The 13,023-nt window shown below is 46.1% G+C and overlaps 2 protein-coding genes across 5 annotated transcripts in view; both read right to left on the bottom strand.

Annotated features, from left to right (window-relative positions):
- The window catches only part of KIAA1549L (KIAA1549 like), a 130,430-nt gene extending 126,235 nt beyond the window's left edge, over positions 1 to 4,195 (bottom strand). The window contains exon 1 of one of the 2 annotated variants that reach the window (XM_032748514.3): positions 3,584 to 4,195. In XM_032748514.3, the coding sequence (XP_032604405.3) occupies positions 3,584 to 3,770 (187 nt within the window). In that variant the 5' untranslated portion in view covers positions 3,771 to 4,195. The remainder of the gene's footprint in view (positions 1 to 3,583) is intronic. The other variant, XM_041716417.2, reaches the window with a different exon arrangement.
- Positions 4,196 to 7,601: 3,406 nt separating this feature from the next.
- HIPK3 (homeodomain interacting protein kinase 3) overlaps positions 7,602 to 13,023 on the bottom strand; it is a 67,267-nt gene continuing 61,845 nt past the window's right edge. For all 3 annotated transcript variants that reach the window (XM_030273405.4, XM_030273408.4, XM_030273406.4), the window contains exon 16: positions 7,602 to 11,662. In XM_030273405.4, coding sequence (XP_030129265.4) covers positions 11,174 to 11,662 — 489 coding nt within the window. In that variant the 3' untranslated portion in view covers positions 7,602 to 11,173. The remainder of the gene's footprint in view (positions 11,663 to 13,023) is intronic.

The following is a 13,023-nucleotide window of genomic DNA, read 5'->3' as shown; positions in this document are numbered from 1 at the left end:
CCCCTGGTAGCCCATTCTTTCAGCCCTTGCTGTAGATCCCTGCTGTAGTCATGATTTGACTAAAATGAGGCAGAACTGGAACTTTTCACTGCTCTTTCACAGGGTACCTGAGGTGTCTGCACACCTTTTGCTCTTTTGGGGTGATCAGAACATTGAAAGAGCAACATGATCAGTCTGTAACTATTGATCTCCCAAAATGCTGGGCTGGGAATTGTGGATAGCAACGACAGGAGATGGAGGGTGCATCTTCCTATGTCTTTATCCCTTTCCATAGTGGTGGATCTAGGGAAGGACTCAGAGCCCTCCCCCCTGCAGCAGCTCCTTTGGCAGTGAGAACACCAACCCATACGCTTCCAGATGCACCAATTCTGGTGCTTTTTTGGGGAGTTTCAGGAGCTGAGAGGCAACGAGTCAGGGCTCAGGAAGCTGCCATCCATTGGGAGGCATGGTCTGTGGGAGGTGGCACTGGCAATTTAGCAGCTGGCACGGAGCGCTCTCCGAGTTGTTCAACCAAAGCTCCAGCTGTGAGAAGCAGCCACGGCGCTGGAGGTGTCCTTATTGTTTGTGAAATCATTGTTAATTAAGGTGAGATCTCACTGTGCTGGTGCTCAGCCAACACAGGGAGAAATGGACCTTTCCCTGACAAGTTTATCCTTCAAACAGCCTACACGAGCAAGGCATAAAGGGTGATTCAAAACGTAAAAGGTGTATTTTATTGTTTCTGAAAGCTTTATTTCCACAGGCCCCCCACTGCAGTCCCTCTGATTAGCTGTTTAATCTCATGAGCAACACAACCATGATCAATGTGCCTTTCCCTCTGTTTTACCCAAACCATGGTGACACAGGCATTGACTGGCTGAGAGATGCTCCACCAGCACCAGATCAGCTTCCAGCAGCTGCCTTTCAAACCTGTGTCCTTCTTCTTCTCCCAGGGGAAATGGTTGCCCACAGCTCACACTTCTGGGTCACGAGGGAGTTCTGCCTGGTTGGAGCATGGTAGGACTCAACCCAAACCCTCAGATTCCCTCCTTTGATTTCTGGTGCTTTACTTTTTTCTTTCTTCACAGATATGTTCAGTTTGACCTAATTCTTCCACTGGCCATTCTGTAAACCTGATTATGTGGGCAATGTAACCTTGTTTTCAAGGAGTGAACTCTAGCAGTGCTCCTGGGGGTGACATACTGTGGAAATTAATTATTAACTCTGGTTGTCACTGGGCAGTATCGTATGCACCCAGCTAAAGAAGCATAAAATACCTGTAAAACTACAAATAAAACTTCTCATTTGATGTTTGAAACCTGATTACTCTGAAGTCCATGGTGAAAGTGTCCCAGGGCACTGACCAGCACTGAGATCTGGCTCTGAGCCCCTTACACAGAGATAACCAATCTCTCTGAGACCAACAGCTAGAAACCAAATGCTCACCCTGCCAGGATCTCTCTTCAAGGAGATTGTTACCCTTTGTGTTGAATTTCTGTGGAAGTCTAAGGAAATATGGTTGATCTCAGGGATCAGGAAAATTTTGAGTTATCTTCTGAAGCAGCAGCACCAGAGTCAAACAAGTTTTTCTCTCCATCCTCCTGGTTCCCTGCTTTGACTTCACACACTGCAATGCCACATGCTGCACAGAAATCCAAAAAAGACTGGAGCACTTATCCACGAGTGTGTGCACCTGTACAGATATAATTTACCCAGAGAGGCAAATATTGCCCAGTGGAGAAAGCTGTAGTAAAAATGGTGCATGACAAGTGCTGTTCCCAGTGTTTACTGCATCCTGCATCACCACTTGGACTCCGTGGCAGTAGATCAGCTCTATTAATCACACACATCCCTACAGTAATCACCAAAATAAGTAAAAGCACCTTTGCTTAAAAGAAACCCAGGCCTAGACTGCTCTTTATAAACATTCTTAGACACAAATTATGTTCTTGACTGAAAATTTGGCCCTACCATGTTTTGCTCCCGACTTCAATGGGAGGCAGCACTGCGTGTGCTCTATGCCTCTGGAAGGCAGAGCTTTCAAGGTTAATTGACATCCAATTTATGCACCTCAGCAATCATATCTAGTGATCAACACGGCACAGGAGTAGTAAAGTTTTATTTGCAATTTCAGCTGGAAAGCTCAAAGCTATCAAGTACAACAAATTATGTTTAGTATCTTAACGTAACTACCCAATAATCCAGAATTCCCAGACCAAGCCTATCAGCAACAGTATTTTCCACTGTGTGGGCAATGTACACTGTGATTATGTACTTGGCTTGGTGCTGTTGTTGCTTCTCACCTCTTTTTATCTTTTCCAAGCTGTTGGCTATGAGATACCTACAAATATAGAGTTTTTGAACTCTATTGGATTTCTTCACTTAACAAATGAGATCATGGCTGTACCATAAATACTTGCAGACCACAAAGGAAGAAACAGAATATTAACACTTTTCATCCTGCTCTTGAATCTCATCCTGCAGCGTGTCTTGTTGCATTGTCAGAAATACCTCAGCTTTGGCAGCTGAGCTCTGAGAGCCTGGCTACCTCCAAGTGAAGGAACACATAATTCGGTGTGGTGTGAGAGCACCTGTGACATCCAGACTGACTTGACAAGCAAATGACTAAAAAATTAGCTATTCCTCTGATCATGGGTCCATTTGTGTTACAGAGGTAAATCAGGCTGTGGTATTTACATGCCCAGCACAAGTAATGCAGTAAGAGGCACTGTTCCACCAACCTACAACCTGCAGATGACAAACCTTATTATGTTATGGCTGTAAAACTGACACCAATTGTATACAATTACTGAACATATATGTAACAGCTTCAAAATGTGGACTCACATCCCTGGTCCTTTCTTAAATCCAGAGGAATTATCTAGCTCTATATCAATTTTAGCCTCTTTTAGCATAGCCTCAGAATTATATTTGGCATCTCTATCTGGCACATACAAAAACTGCCAGCAACAGTAACCATTTCTGCATTGAGGTCACCGAGCATCTCCACTGCTGTGAGAAGTCTGGAGAGCACAGGACGCTGCCCGACTCAAAAAGTCCAGGGGAATGGGAAAAATATAACCCAGAAATTGTCGGAGCTTTTGGCTGCATTTGAGATTTTAGCTCAGATCTCAGCGGAGCTTGCCCTCTCCTAACCCCTCCTCATCTTCCCCTCCTCCCCACAACATATACACACAAGAATCACTAGAATTGATCCTCCGGTTTAACAAAAGCCTCTGCCCGTCCCTTTCTCTGCAAGGAACAAGACCTAACCCAACTATCCCGTCCCACAGGAGATGCGCCAGGCAGGCAGCCCTCGGGCGGCGGTCTGCTCGGCGAAAGGCGCAGAACCCGAGCATCCCCTGCGCGCAGCGAAGCCTCTGTTCCGCGAGCGCTAAAAGGGATGCGGCAGACAAAGAGAAGCGCCCGGCGCCCCCCGCTCCCGGCGGCGCCGGGCACCGGGCACGCTGCTCCCCCTTCTCGCCGCGTCCCCGCGGAGCGCAGCGCGGCCGCGGCGGCTGAGGCTGCTCGGCGCGGGGCAGCCCCGCGGAGCTCCGCGGCCAGGGCGGCGACGGCCCCGCGCAACTCCCGCGGCGCTGCTTACCCGGCTCGGCGCGGGCGCTGGGCAGGACGGCCGCGATGAGGGCCAGCAGCAGCAGCAGCAGCAGGGCGGCCGCGGCCGGGCCCGCTCCGCCGCCCGCGGGCCGGGCCGGGCGCGGGGCCGCGGGGCCGGGCGCTGCCTCGGGCCCCGCGGGGCGCGCCCCGCTCCGCCCGCCCGCCGCCCGCCGCATCCCCGCGCCTCGCACGGCCCCGCTCAGCGGGCAGCGCTGCCCATCGCCGGCCGGGCTCTGGAGCGGCGGCTCCGCAGGCGGGCGGCGGCGGAGGGGGCGGAGCGGGGGCCCCGCATGCCGCCCGCGGCTCTGCCCGCACGCCGCGGGACGCGGGGCCGGGGCTGCTCGGCCCCTCGGGCTCCGGCGCCGCCGAACGCAGCTGCACCCACAAAGGGCTCTGGGCGCCACCCGCGCCGGCCCCGCTCCCCGCCCTCCGAGCGCGGGGAGGCGGGAGCGGGGGCGGCGCTGCCGGGGCCGCGGGGACCCCTCCGCCGCCCCCCGCGCTCCGCGGGGCCGGGCGGGAGCGGCCGCGGGGGCGGCGGGCTCGGTCCCCGCCCGCCGGGACAGCGGCTCCGGGGATGTGTCACCGCCCCCGTGCTCCGGAGCCCGGCACTACCTCGGGCTGTAAACGGAGGTGCGCCCGCTCGCAGCGGTGCTGCGACAAGGCGAGGCTGGAAGTCCCTCTCTGTGTTCCGAGCTGGGAGTCGCCGGGCCGGGACATCTCCAAAGATGTCCCTCGTTATCCCAGGGACCAGCCGGCACCTCCTCCCGGCAAAGCAGCCCGAGCCCTGCCACAGCGCCGAGCACCGCCGGCAGCATTTCTGCAAGCGCAGGAACAGCTCTGAGAATAAAGGAGCTCGAGTGTACCGCAGGAGGTGACCAAAGCGGCAGCTACATCCTCAGCCACCCGCTGTGCTAACACAGCAGAGGTTTTCTCTGGTCACCTCTCTCCTGTGCTCTCTCCATCACTCCCTCCCTGGCTGGGATGGGGCTCAGACATCCAGACTCAAAGGGAAGCTCCAAGACAGAGGATTCTCTCTGTTTTGCTTTAAGGTACACCGGGAGATCAACACGCAGCGCACAAGATGTGTTCTGGACAGCAGAGGGGTCAGCCCCAGCTGCTGCCTGGGTCACGGTCACACCCAGCACTGGGGCAGTCCATTTAGTGTTTTCTCCGTGTCCTGTCTGCATCAGAAGCAGCGTAAATTCTTTATTCTGGTATCGTCTCTTTCCTGAACTGCATCCATGAATTCTTTCAGTCCCAGACCATGCCTGCGGGCAACAGGCAGTGATGGTGGGAGGAGGAGCAGTGCAAAGGTGGGTTTGGAGCACAACACGCTCCTGGACCCCGAGAGCTGATCCTGAAAGGCTGCAGCGTTGCTTACACGCAGGAAAGCTGTCCCAGCCTCCCAGAAATTCTGCTCTGATGAAAGTTGTCGTGCTGAGAAATTCTTAGAAGTCAGGTTTGAGGTGGAGCAAGCCTCAGCATGGGCCAGCCACAGCCTGACACCCTGGTACTCAGCTGCTGGCAGCATCCAGAGCCCTGACAACCCATAATTACAGATTTATCTGACTGCTTCAGCACGCTCCTGGTGTCACCAACGCAATTATGCTGTCCCATTTCCACCGTTTTACTTTTTCCCCAAATCACTAATTCACTCCGTGCAAAATTAGCTTCCCCTTGATGAGTGCTAGCGATTAGCCAGAGCAAAGATGGCAGTTTATGATTATTATTATAGTGAAATGGAGCTTGCTTATCACTCTGCTTAATCCAGGGCCAGCACGTTTAGTGCGGGGCCCTCTGCTGGCACCTTCAGGGAGCCCCGCACAAACCTCATTTCATCATTTTCCTATTTTTCTGGGTTTTGACATAATTCGACTTTGTAATAGAGCCATCAATAAGTTAATTTGGACAGCACTTTTTTCAGTCTAGCTCTTAAGTATTATGGTTTTCTCTTAATTTTCCATTACAGTGTGTGTTTGTGCATGTTTTATGTAGAAAATTCAAGTAGCAGATTGACTTGTTATTTCAAAGGATTTTAAAAACGTGTATTTTCCAGAATGAAGAATGGATCTTTTACAGCTACTGAAAAATCACTGGGGTCTTACCAAACAACTGTACTTATCTACATCCTAAACTTAACTTTTCTAATCCTGTTTGGGTTGGGTTGGTTGGTTTTTTTTTTTCCAGATCCAAAACTGCTTTGCTCGCAGTAGACCTACTGCAAGCACCCCGAGTCTTCTTTTTATGAGGGAACCCATAAGATGGATCCATTAATTCATGGATGAGAAGTGACTGTGGCCAGGCAGTGACTTCTGTGTGAAGCTGGTGGCAGATCATGGTACTTCTTTGCAGCAGAACAGTTGGCATTTTTCATTTTCATGAAAATCTCACTCCCCAAACACAACCACAGAATGGAGTCCAGCCTCCAGGCACCTCTGCCACCAGGCTGTAGGTGCTCCCAACCTGCCATTTCAGGGTCTAAGGAGAAGAATCCATCCAAACGTGTATTTGCATAAAGCTTCATCACTCTAACAAAGAATACTCAGTGCTGTTCCCCAGGACAATGGCAGGTAGAATTATTTGAACTCACTTAGAGCAGAAACCCACCCCTCCTGAGAGAGAAAATGCAACTTCCTTCCTACAGGTGGAAGGCAGGAAGATATAATTAACATTAATCACCGTCAAACCTTACCCATGCCTTAATAAGCCTTCCTGCACAGCAGGACAGTCACAGTCACAGTGTGGGGAGAGGCAGGAGGGGCTGCAGCCTTTCCCTGCAGAACTGCAGCATGTGACAGCCCCATTGATTCTGGAAGCTTTTCCTTGAATGAATTTGCCATCTTAATTGTAGTACCAACCTATACTTTGCATTTAGTGACAGGAAAAATACCAAATTTTAAACCACTGTTTGTCATCCTAAAGACTATTAAAGAGGAAGGTGACTTACAAGTAACTGCCTGTCCAGAGGATGGGAAAAAAACATAGGGGACAGCTGTACATCATTCCTAACAGAAAGCAAGAACAGAAAGGACTTCACAGGCAAAGTATTCACTTTGAAAGGCTCAGGCTGCCTTTCCTTGCTTGTTAGATGTTGCCAGAAGTGAGAGTGTGAAATGCACCGAGCCAGTGGCCCTATTTGCTATGGGAAAAGTGGGATCTAGATACCAATATGCATTTAGAAGTCAACAATACACAAAGCTAGCTGTAAAGAAGGGAAAGGAAGGAGCTTTCGAAGCCACAGGTGCCTGCAGAATTTGGACAGAGGTGTTTACACATCACCTGAGGCACAGAGCTGCAGGAAAAGCTTTGCAGACACTGTGACCAATAGCACAGCAACAGATCCCCACCAGCAGGATCTGATCCTTACATTTAGCAATTTAAAGCTTTCTGTCACTCGGAAATATTGTGGTATCAAAAATTTACCGCACTTTCATTTCAGTCTTTTAGATTTCTTTTCGGACTGACCCTAAAACGCAGTGCTAGGCACAGAAACCACCCCCAGCCCCCCACACAAACACCTGTGTGCACCCAACCAGCAGGTTTAGTCAGCACTGCAACCCCACGGCAGAGTGAGCACATTTGGCTGACAAGAGCACGGCCAAATGTGCCTTCCACGGATGCCTGGTCCATAGCAGGTGGCCATCTGGTGCCACTGACCATGTGGGGCCATCTGTGGCAAGCAGCAGCACCTTCCTGCTGGCCAGGCTGCAGTTGCCAGCAGCTTGGCACAAAGCTCAGCAGCAGCGAGGTGTCTGCTGCTGTCTGGGCCAGATCACCTTCCTCTGAGGTTGTGAAAGTGGGACATCCAGAACAAAGCGCTTTCAAGCTGTGGCTACACTAAAGATGCCTTCTCAAGACCCTCTGAAGCAAGCCTTGAAAGCTAGCAAAATTTAAAATTTCAGAAAGAAGCTCACTTGAATGATTACATCAGAATTTAGAGCCCGCTCTAAATTTTCACCTCTTTTCCTTCATGTAACACAGCAAAAAATAAAAGCCACCAGAAGTCATCTGCTGCAATATATATTTTAATTCAAAGTGAATCTTGACAGTAATACACCATAAATTCTTATTTTGACACTCACCAAAATAGTCACCTGGAAAACCCGCTTTTTGTGACAAAGTACAGAAGGCTTGGTCACATTTAAATCACTGAGAACTAGAAAGAAATACTATCGCAAACTGTAAGAGACATTACATCCATAAAAAATTTTCCCAGTCCTCATATTGTAATATTGCACAGTGCAATTGCTACATGGCGAACTAGTGTAGCAGAGAAATCCAAAGCAAAAAAAAGCCACAAGTCTACAAATTGTTAAACAGTAACAGTTCAACCTTATTCATCAAGTCTCTATCACTGGGTGTTTCTAGAACAAGTCTTCCTACAGCTTGCAGTGTGATTTAACTTTTACTTAACACAAACCACGTTAATTAGCAGTAAAAACAGAAAATTTAAAAATTAAAACGAAACAAAAAAAGGAGTTAATACAGTAGCATATTTGACCAATAAAACACCCTGAAGTTAAAAACTGAACACAAGAAATTCATATAAAACCTTGCAAATTAAAGTAATATGCAGATATGCAATTCCATAGTCATGCAGTGTTTTATTTAAAAAAGGCATTAAAACGGTATTGTGTAAAAATGCTTCTCAGAGGATGACTTTTTTCACAGAAAAGGCCCTCGCCCTGAAAGCTTTTTCTTCTGCAGATGGGCCCCAGACACTTGCAGGGACAAGAGTCTGTTCTCTCAGAGGATATTGCGGGAGGAGTGGGGAAAGTCACCTGGTGTGTTGAATTTAAGCTGTGACAGGATACCAAATATTTCATTCTTTGAAATGCAGACATTTCTAAGATTACAATACAAAGAAAGAGCAGCAGATCTAATTTGGGGCACATTTCCAGCAACCCTTCCCTGCATAGGGCAGGGTACTGTGGTGATACACAGAGAACCGTGCCAATTGAACAAGCACGTCAGCTCCAAACCTTAAGCACAGGAAAAGGAAAGTACAGAAAATACAACAGACCCATGATGATCCCCATGGCCCCAGGAGAAAAAAAACAAAAACAAAAAAACAACAAAAAAAAGCCGGTTTTTGTTGTTTTTTTGGTTGTTTTGTTGTTGTTGTTGTTGTTGTTGTTGTTACCACAATACAAAAATTGATGTGTTCCGTTTGCATTGGTGGTTCTTGGTGTGTCCATTGCCTGCAATGGAGTGAGCACCAAAAAAAGGGAGTGAACAGAAAACAGCACGAGTTTGAAGTGGTAAAGGTGGACATCCAATTTGACTCCCCATGTTTAGGCTTTACATGCGTGTTTGTAAGATTTCAAATTCATCAGGATACTCCTAGTTGCTAATGTATACTTTATATACACACACATTTGTACAAAATGCATAGATTACTAAAAACATTGAAACTTTTGGGAAAAGTTAGGTTTCTTCATTTTCAGTGTGATTAAAAATGTACTGCTGGTATTTTATTTTTTTTTTTCTTATGTTCTAATACTGTTGTATTTTAGTTATTACTTAAAAAATAAAACAAATGCAGGCACATTTATTTCATTCAGACATTCATTAAATAAAACACTGCTTGTGTTAGTGGAGTAAAGAAAAAGATTACCAGTTATTAGCTTATTGACAGAGTTAAAACTCAAATGCTTTGCACTCTTATTCCAGTCAACATTGCAAGGATTGTATTCCAGATTTTGATTTTAAAAAAGTTAAGTCAAGCCTGCAAGATGCAGCTTCTTAAGTGTCTACACAATGCCAATATGAAAACATAAAAAAATTAAGTTACATTAATACATCCACTTATATGCAGTGATGAGCTCAAAGTTAATGGAGATAAAATACTGATGCAAATAACACACCCCAAAAAAACATACGCAATCATCTTCCATCATTTACAGTATAGTAGTTACGACACTTCAAACATGAAAACAAAATAAAAATAAAAATAAAAAAAAAACCAAACCCAAAACCCAGCTTCTATTTCATGTAATTAGACTTGTACAGAAATTAGAAGGCTAAGAAAGAACTAGTTAATCACCTAATTTCACAGCTATCAGAAGTGGCAATCATTATATAGCAGCTTATCTATGATACATTCAAGATAAATGATACAATTTATTACTTGCCCATAAGCTAAAACACAGCCTCAGCTTAATACCTTCCATAAATCCCATCTCTACACTACAGTATACTTGAGGTCTATGAAAAAGTAGCTACCTTTTATAGGAAATGGATGATTAAGTCTTTGGTGCTGCAAAAGCAACTTCATTTGAACAAAACAAAAAACGAAAAGACACACTTCCTAAGGAGAAAATAATAATAATAATAATAATAATGCAAAAAGCATGTAATTTACGTCCCTGACGGAATGTATTAAATAAGCAAACACCCACAACAGGCTAAAACAAATACTATTCATGTAAAAAGACTAAAATCTCTCCCATGCATAAATGAAAGATTGCACACAAAGAACTCACATCTTTTTCAAGCTTCAACAGTTAATATTCTGCTACTAGTTATTAAATACTGCATGGTTTGCTCAAGCTAAGATGAAACCATATCATGGATCAATGAGCACTTGGCTTCTCCTTTCATTAGCTAGTCAGTCATGCCTACCTCACCTCTAAACATTTTATTATATCCAATTAGACAAACACTTTTAAATAAACTACTTGGGTCGTATTGCAGTTCCATTTACCAGTATGAAATACTGTCTCGTGTGTCACTACTCAATAGCTACTGAATCAACTTTCCTTAAGCACTACTAAAGTCCTGTCTTGAAGCTAGATCATTCTGGGGGGGAAAAAAAAGACAGCAAAATTCAGCTACAGCAAAACATGCTGCCTTCTCAATCAGGAAAATACACCCAAATACTAAAATAATACCACACAAAACCCAAAATGAGCATTACACTATCAAAAAATCAGCAGATCTGAATTTTTAAGTGCTGCAGTCCTCAACATTTATATATAAGTAATAACATTAACAACCTCAAATATTTAAGGCACTATGTGTGGGAACAGTTTACAATGCAGCTGAGATTATTAGGACAACAACATTTAAGAGCAATGTTTAGGCCTTTTCTTTGCCCATGCAAAAGACACATGCAATGTGAAGAACAACAGCTCAACTTTTAGATAAGTGACTCAACATTTAAACACCGAGATACGCAACACAAACGAGTTACTCCTACACCGTACTGCCGACACATGTGCATCTGTTGCTCTAGTTCTGTACACTGAATGGCTTCCCAAATGTAGACGTGTCTTGCACTAGTTAGAAGGCAATTTTATAAAAAATAGCAGGAGCAAAACCAGATTTCTGCTCCCATAAGTCACCTGTCTAAAGTTACTATATAAGAAGATAACATGACCAAAGACAAGTTATACCAAATGTGCAAAACACATTAAAAGTGAGTTTTTTTTTTTTAAAGCTCAGAGTTGTTTAAATTGCACCCAAGTCTACACGATTCAAAAAAATAATTTTCCTGTTGTGCCATGGCTAATACGTAACAAACACCATGTTTCTCCTCGGAGCGAGCTCCCGCGCCGTGTCCCGGCGCAGCGAGCCCTCACATGAAGGGGTACTGGCTGAGTTTGGTGGGGCTCAGCGGGAAGCCCGCGTAGGCAGCGGGCGAGGCGGCGACGTACGGGTGGGGCGGGAAGAGGGCTTTGTACTGAGTCTGGTGCACCGAGGGGGAAGGCAGCAGGCGGGGGTCGATGCCCACGGGCAGCTGGCGCACGACGCCGCCGGCGTGGCCCAGGCCGAAGGCCGGGCGCTGCAGCAGAGCTCTGGAGGCGCAGGGCGAGGCCAGCAGGTGCGGCACGGGCGGCGCCGGCGAGGCGAAGGGCAGGATGGCGGGCTGCCCGCCCAGCTGCGAGCCCCCCGGCAGGTGGCTGGGGCTGCCCTGCGGCAGGGAGAACGCGGGGCCCGGGAGGAAAGGCTGCTGCTGATGCTGCTGCTGCTGCTGCTGATGCTGATGATGCTGCTGATGCTGCTGATGCTGATGATGCTGCTGCCTGCGCGGGGCGAAGTTCCCGTTCCACTCCAAGTGCTGAACCTGGCCACACACACACAGAGAAACGGGCAGGGCTTAGCGATCCCCCGAGCAAAGAGAGCGGGGAAAAATGGAGGAGAATGCACTAAAACTAGTCAACTTAAAATCGGGAGGAATATAGAGACAGGGATTGTTAAATGCTTCGACAGAACAAAAAAAGAGATACATTAGCTATTTAGGTAGCAGCACAGACAATAAGAGATGGAAAACGGAACACAAGTTATTTTAATGCTCTTGCAAAGGGGGGAAAAAAAAAGGATAAAATGCCATGCTGGGCTGTTTTAACAGAAATACCATGTATCACATGAGCAAGGTGCTTATTCCACTCTACTCAGCACTGGCTTGGCATCAATTGGAAGTGCTGCATTCAGTTTGGGCACCATAATGAGGCACAAAGAGGACAAATAGGAGAGAAATTTTAGAGGAGAGCAGAAAAAATAATAAACGGATTGAAAAATATCTGAGACAACTAGGCAAACAGAAGTCTAGGTCTATGATCACAGGAAGATGTGGCAATCATTAACAGTTATAAAGAGCAAAGACTAAAAATCAATTATTCCCATTAAATGATGCAGACTTCAAACTACACAGGGCATCTACCAAGGAAGGATCAGCATAAATTTTTGTAATGAAAATAACATTCTATGCTTTCTGCCAAGAGGCTGAGGAGCTGCAGACACTGAAGAGATTAAAAATTAATACCATGCTGATCACATTAAGGTTTGCTTAGAATTAATTAAACCAATCCTTTTGCATAATCATGCAGAAAGGGAGACTGTGTCACCCACCCAAATGTTTCTTTCAATCTAAACTATTCAACTCATTATTGCTAAATCCTCTTATCTACATATAGCATGCTTTCATTTAGCATTTAGCTGACAATATCCACAGTTTCTCTGTAAGACTTATACAAACAGGTACTGCTGTAACATTAATGCACCTCCAGCTGTCTAACCAAAAGCTCATTGCAGCTACAGCTCCAAGATTAATTAATTAAAAGGGACTTAAGCTTGATGTCATGTGTCAACGTCAGTCCTCAGCCACAGCAGACACATTTGCTGTGTTGTTGGGCAATGATAAAAGTAACTTTTAAATTAGCTTTAGGTATCTTCTAACATTGGATGGAACTACCATCACAGTCTCATCTCCCCTCTAGCTTCATTACCTGGCAGTAAAGGTAAGAAACAGTTTAAATAGTTGGATTTGCTGAGCTCTGTCTCACCTCTGGCTACTCAAACTAAAAGATTATCATGCACACTACTGACAGAACAACACAGAGATACAGCTGCAGATTTTAACTGCACACTATGAGTATTTTAGCATTTGGATGTAGGAATAATAAATGCTAACATATTTTTCTTTTT

The sequence above is a fragment of the Taeniopygia guttata genome, chromosome 5, assembly GCF_048771995.1.
Source record: "Taeniopygia guttata chromosome 5, bTaeGut7.mat, whole genome shotgun sequence".
Lineage (NCBI taxonomy): Eukaryota > Metazoa > Chordata > Aves > Passeriformes > Estrildidae > Taeniopygia > Taeniopygia guttata.
This window is presented reverse-complemented; position numbering and strand designations above follow the sequence as displayed.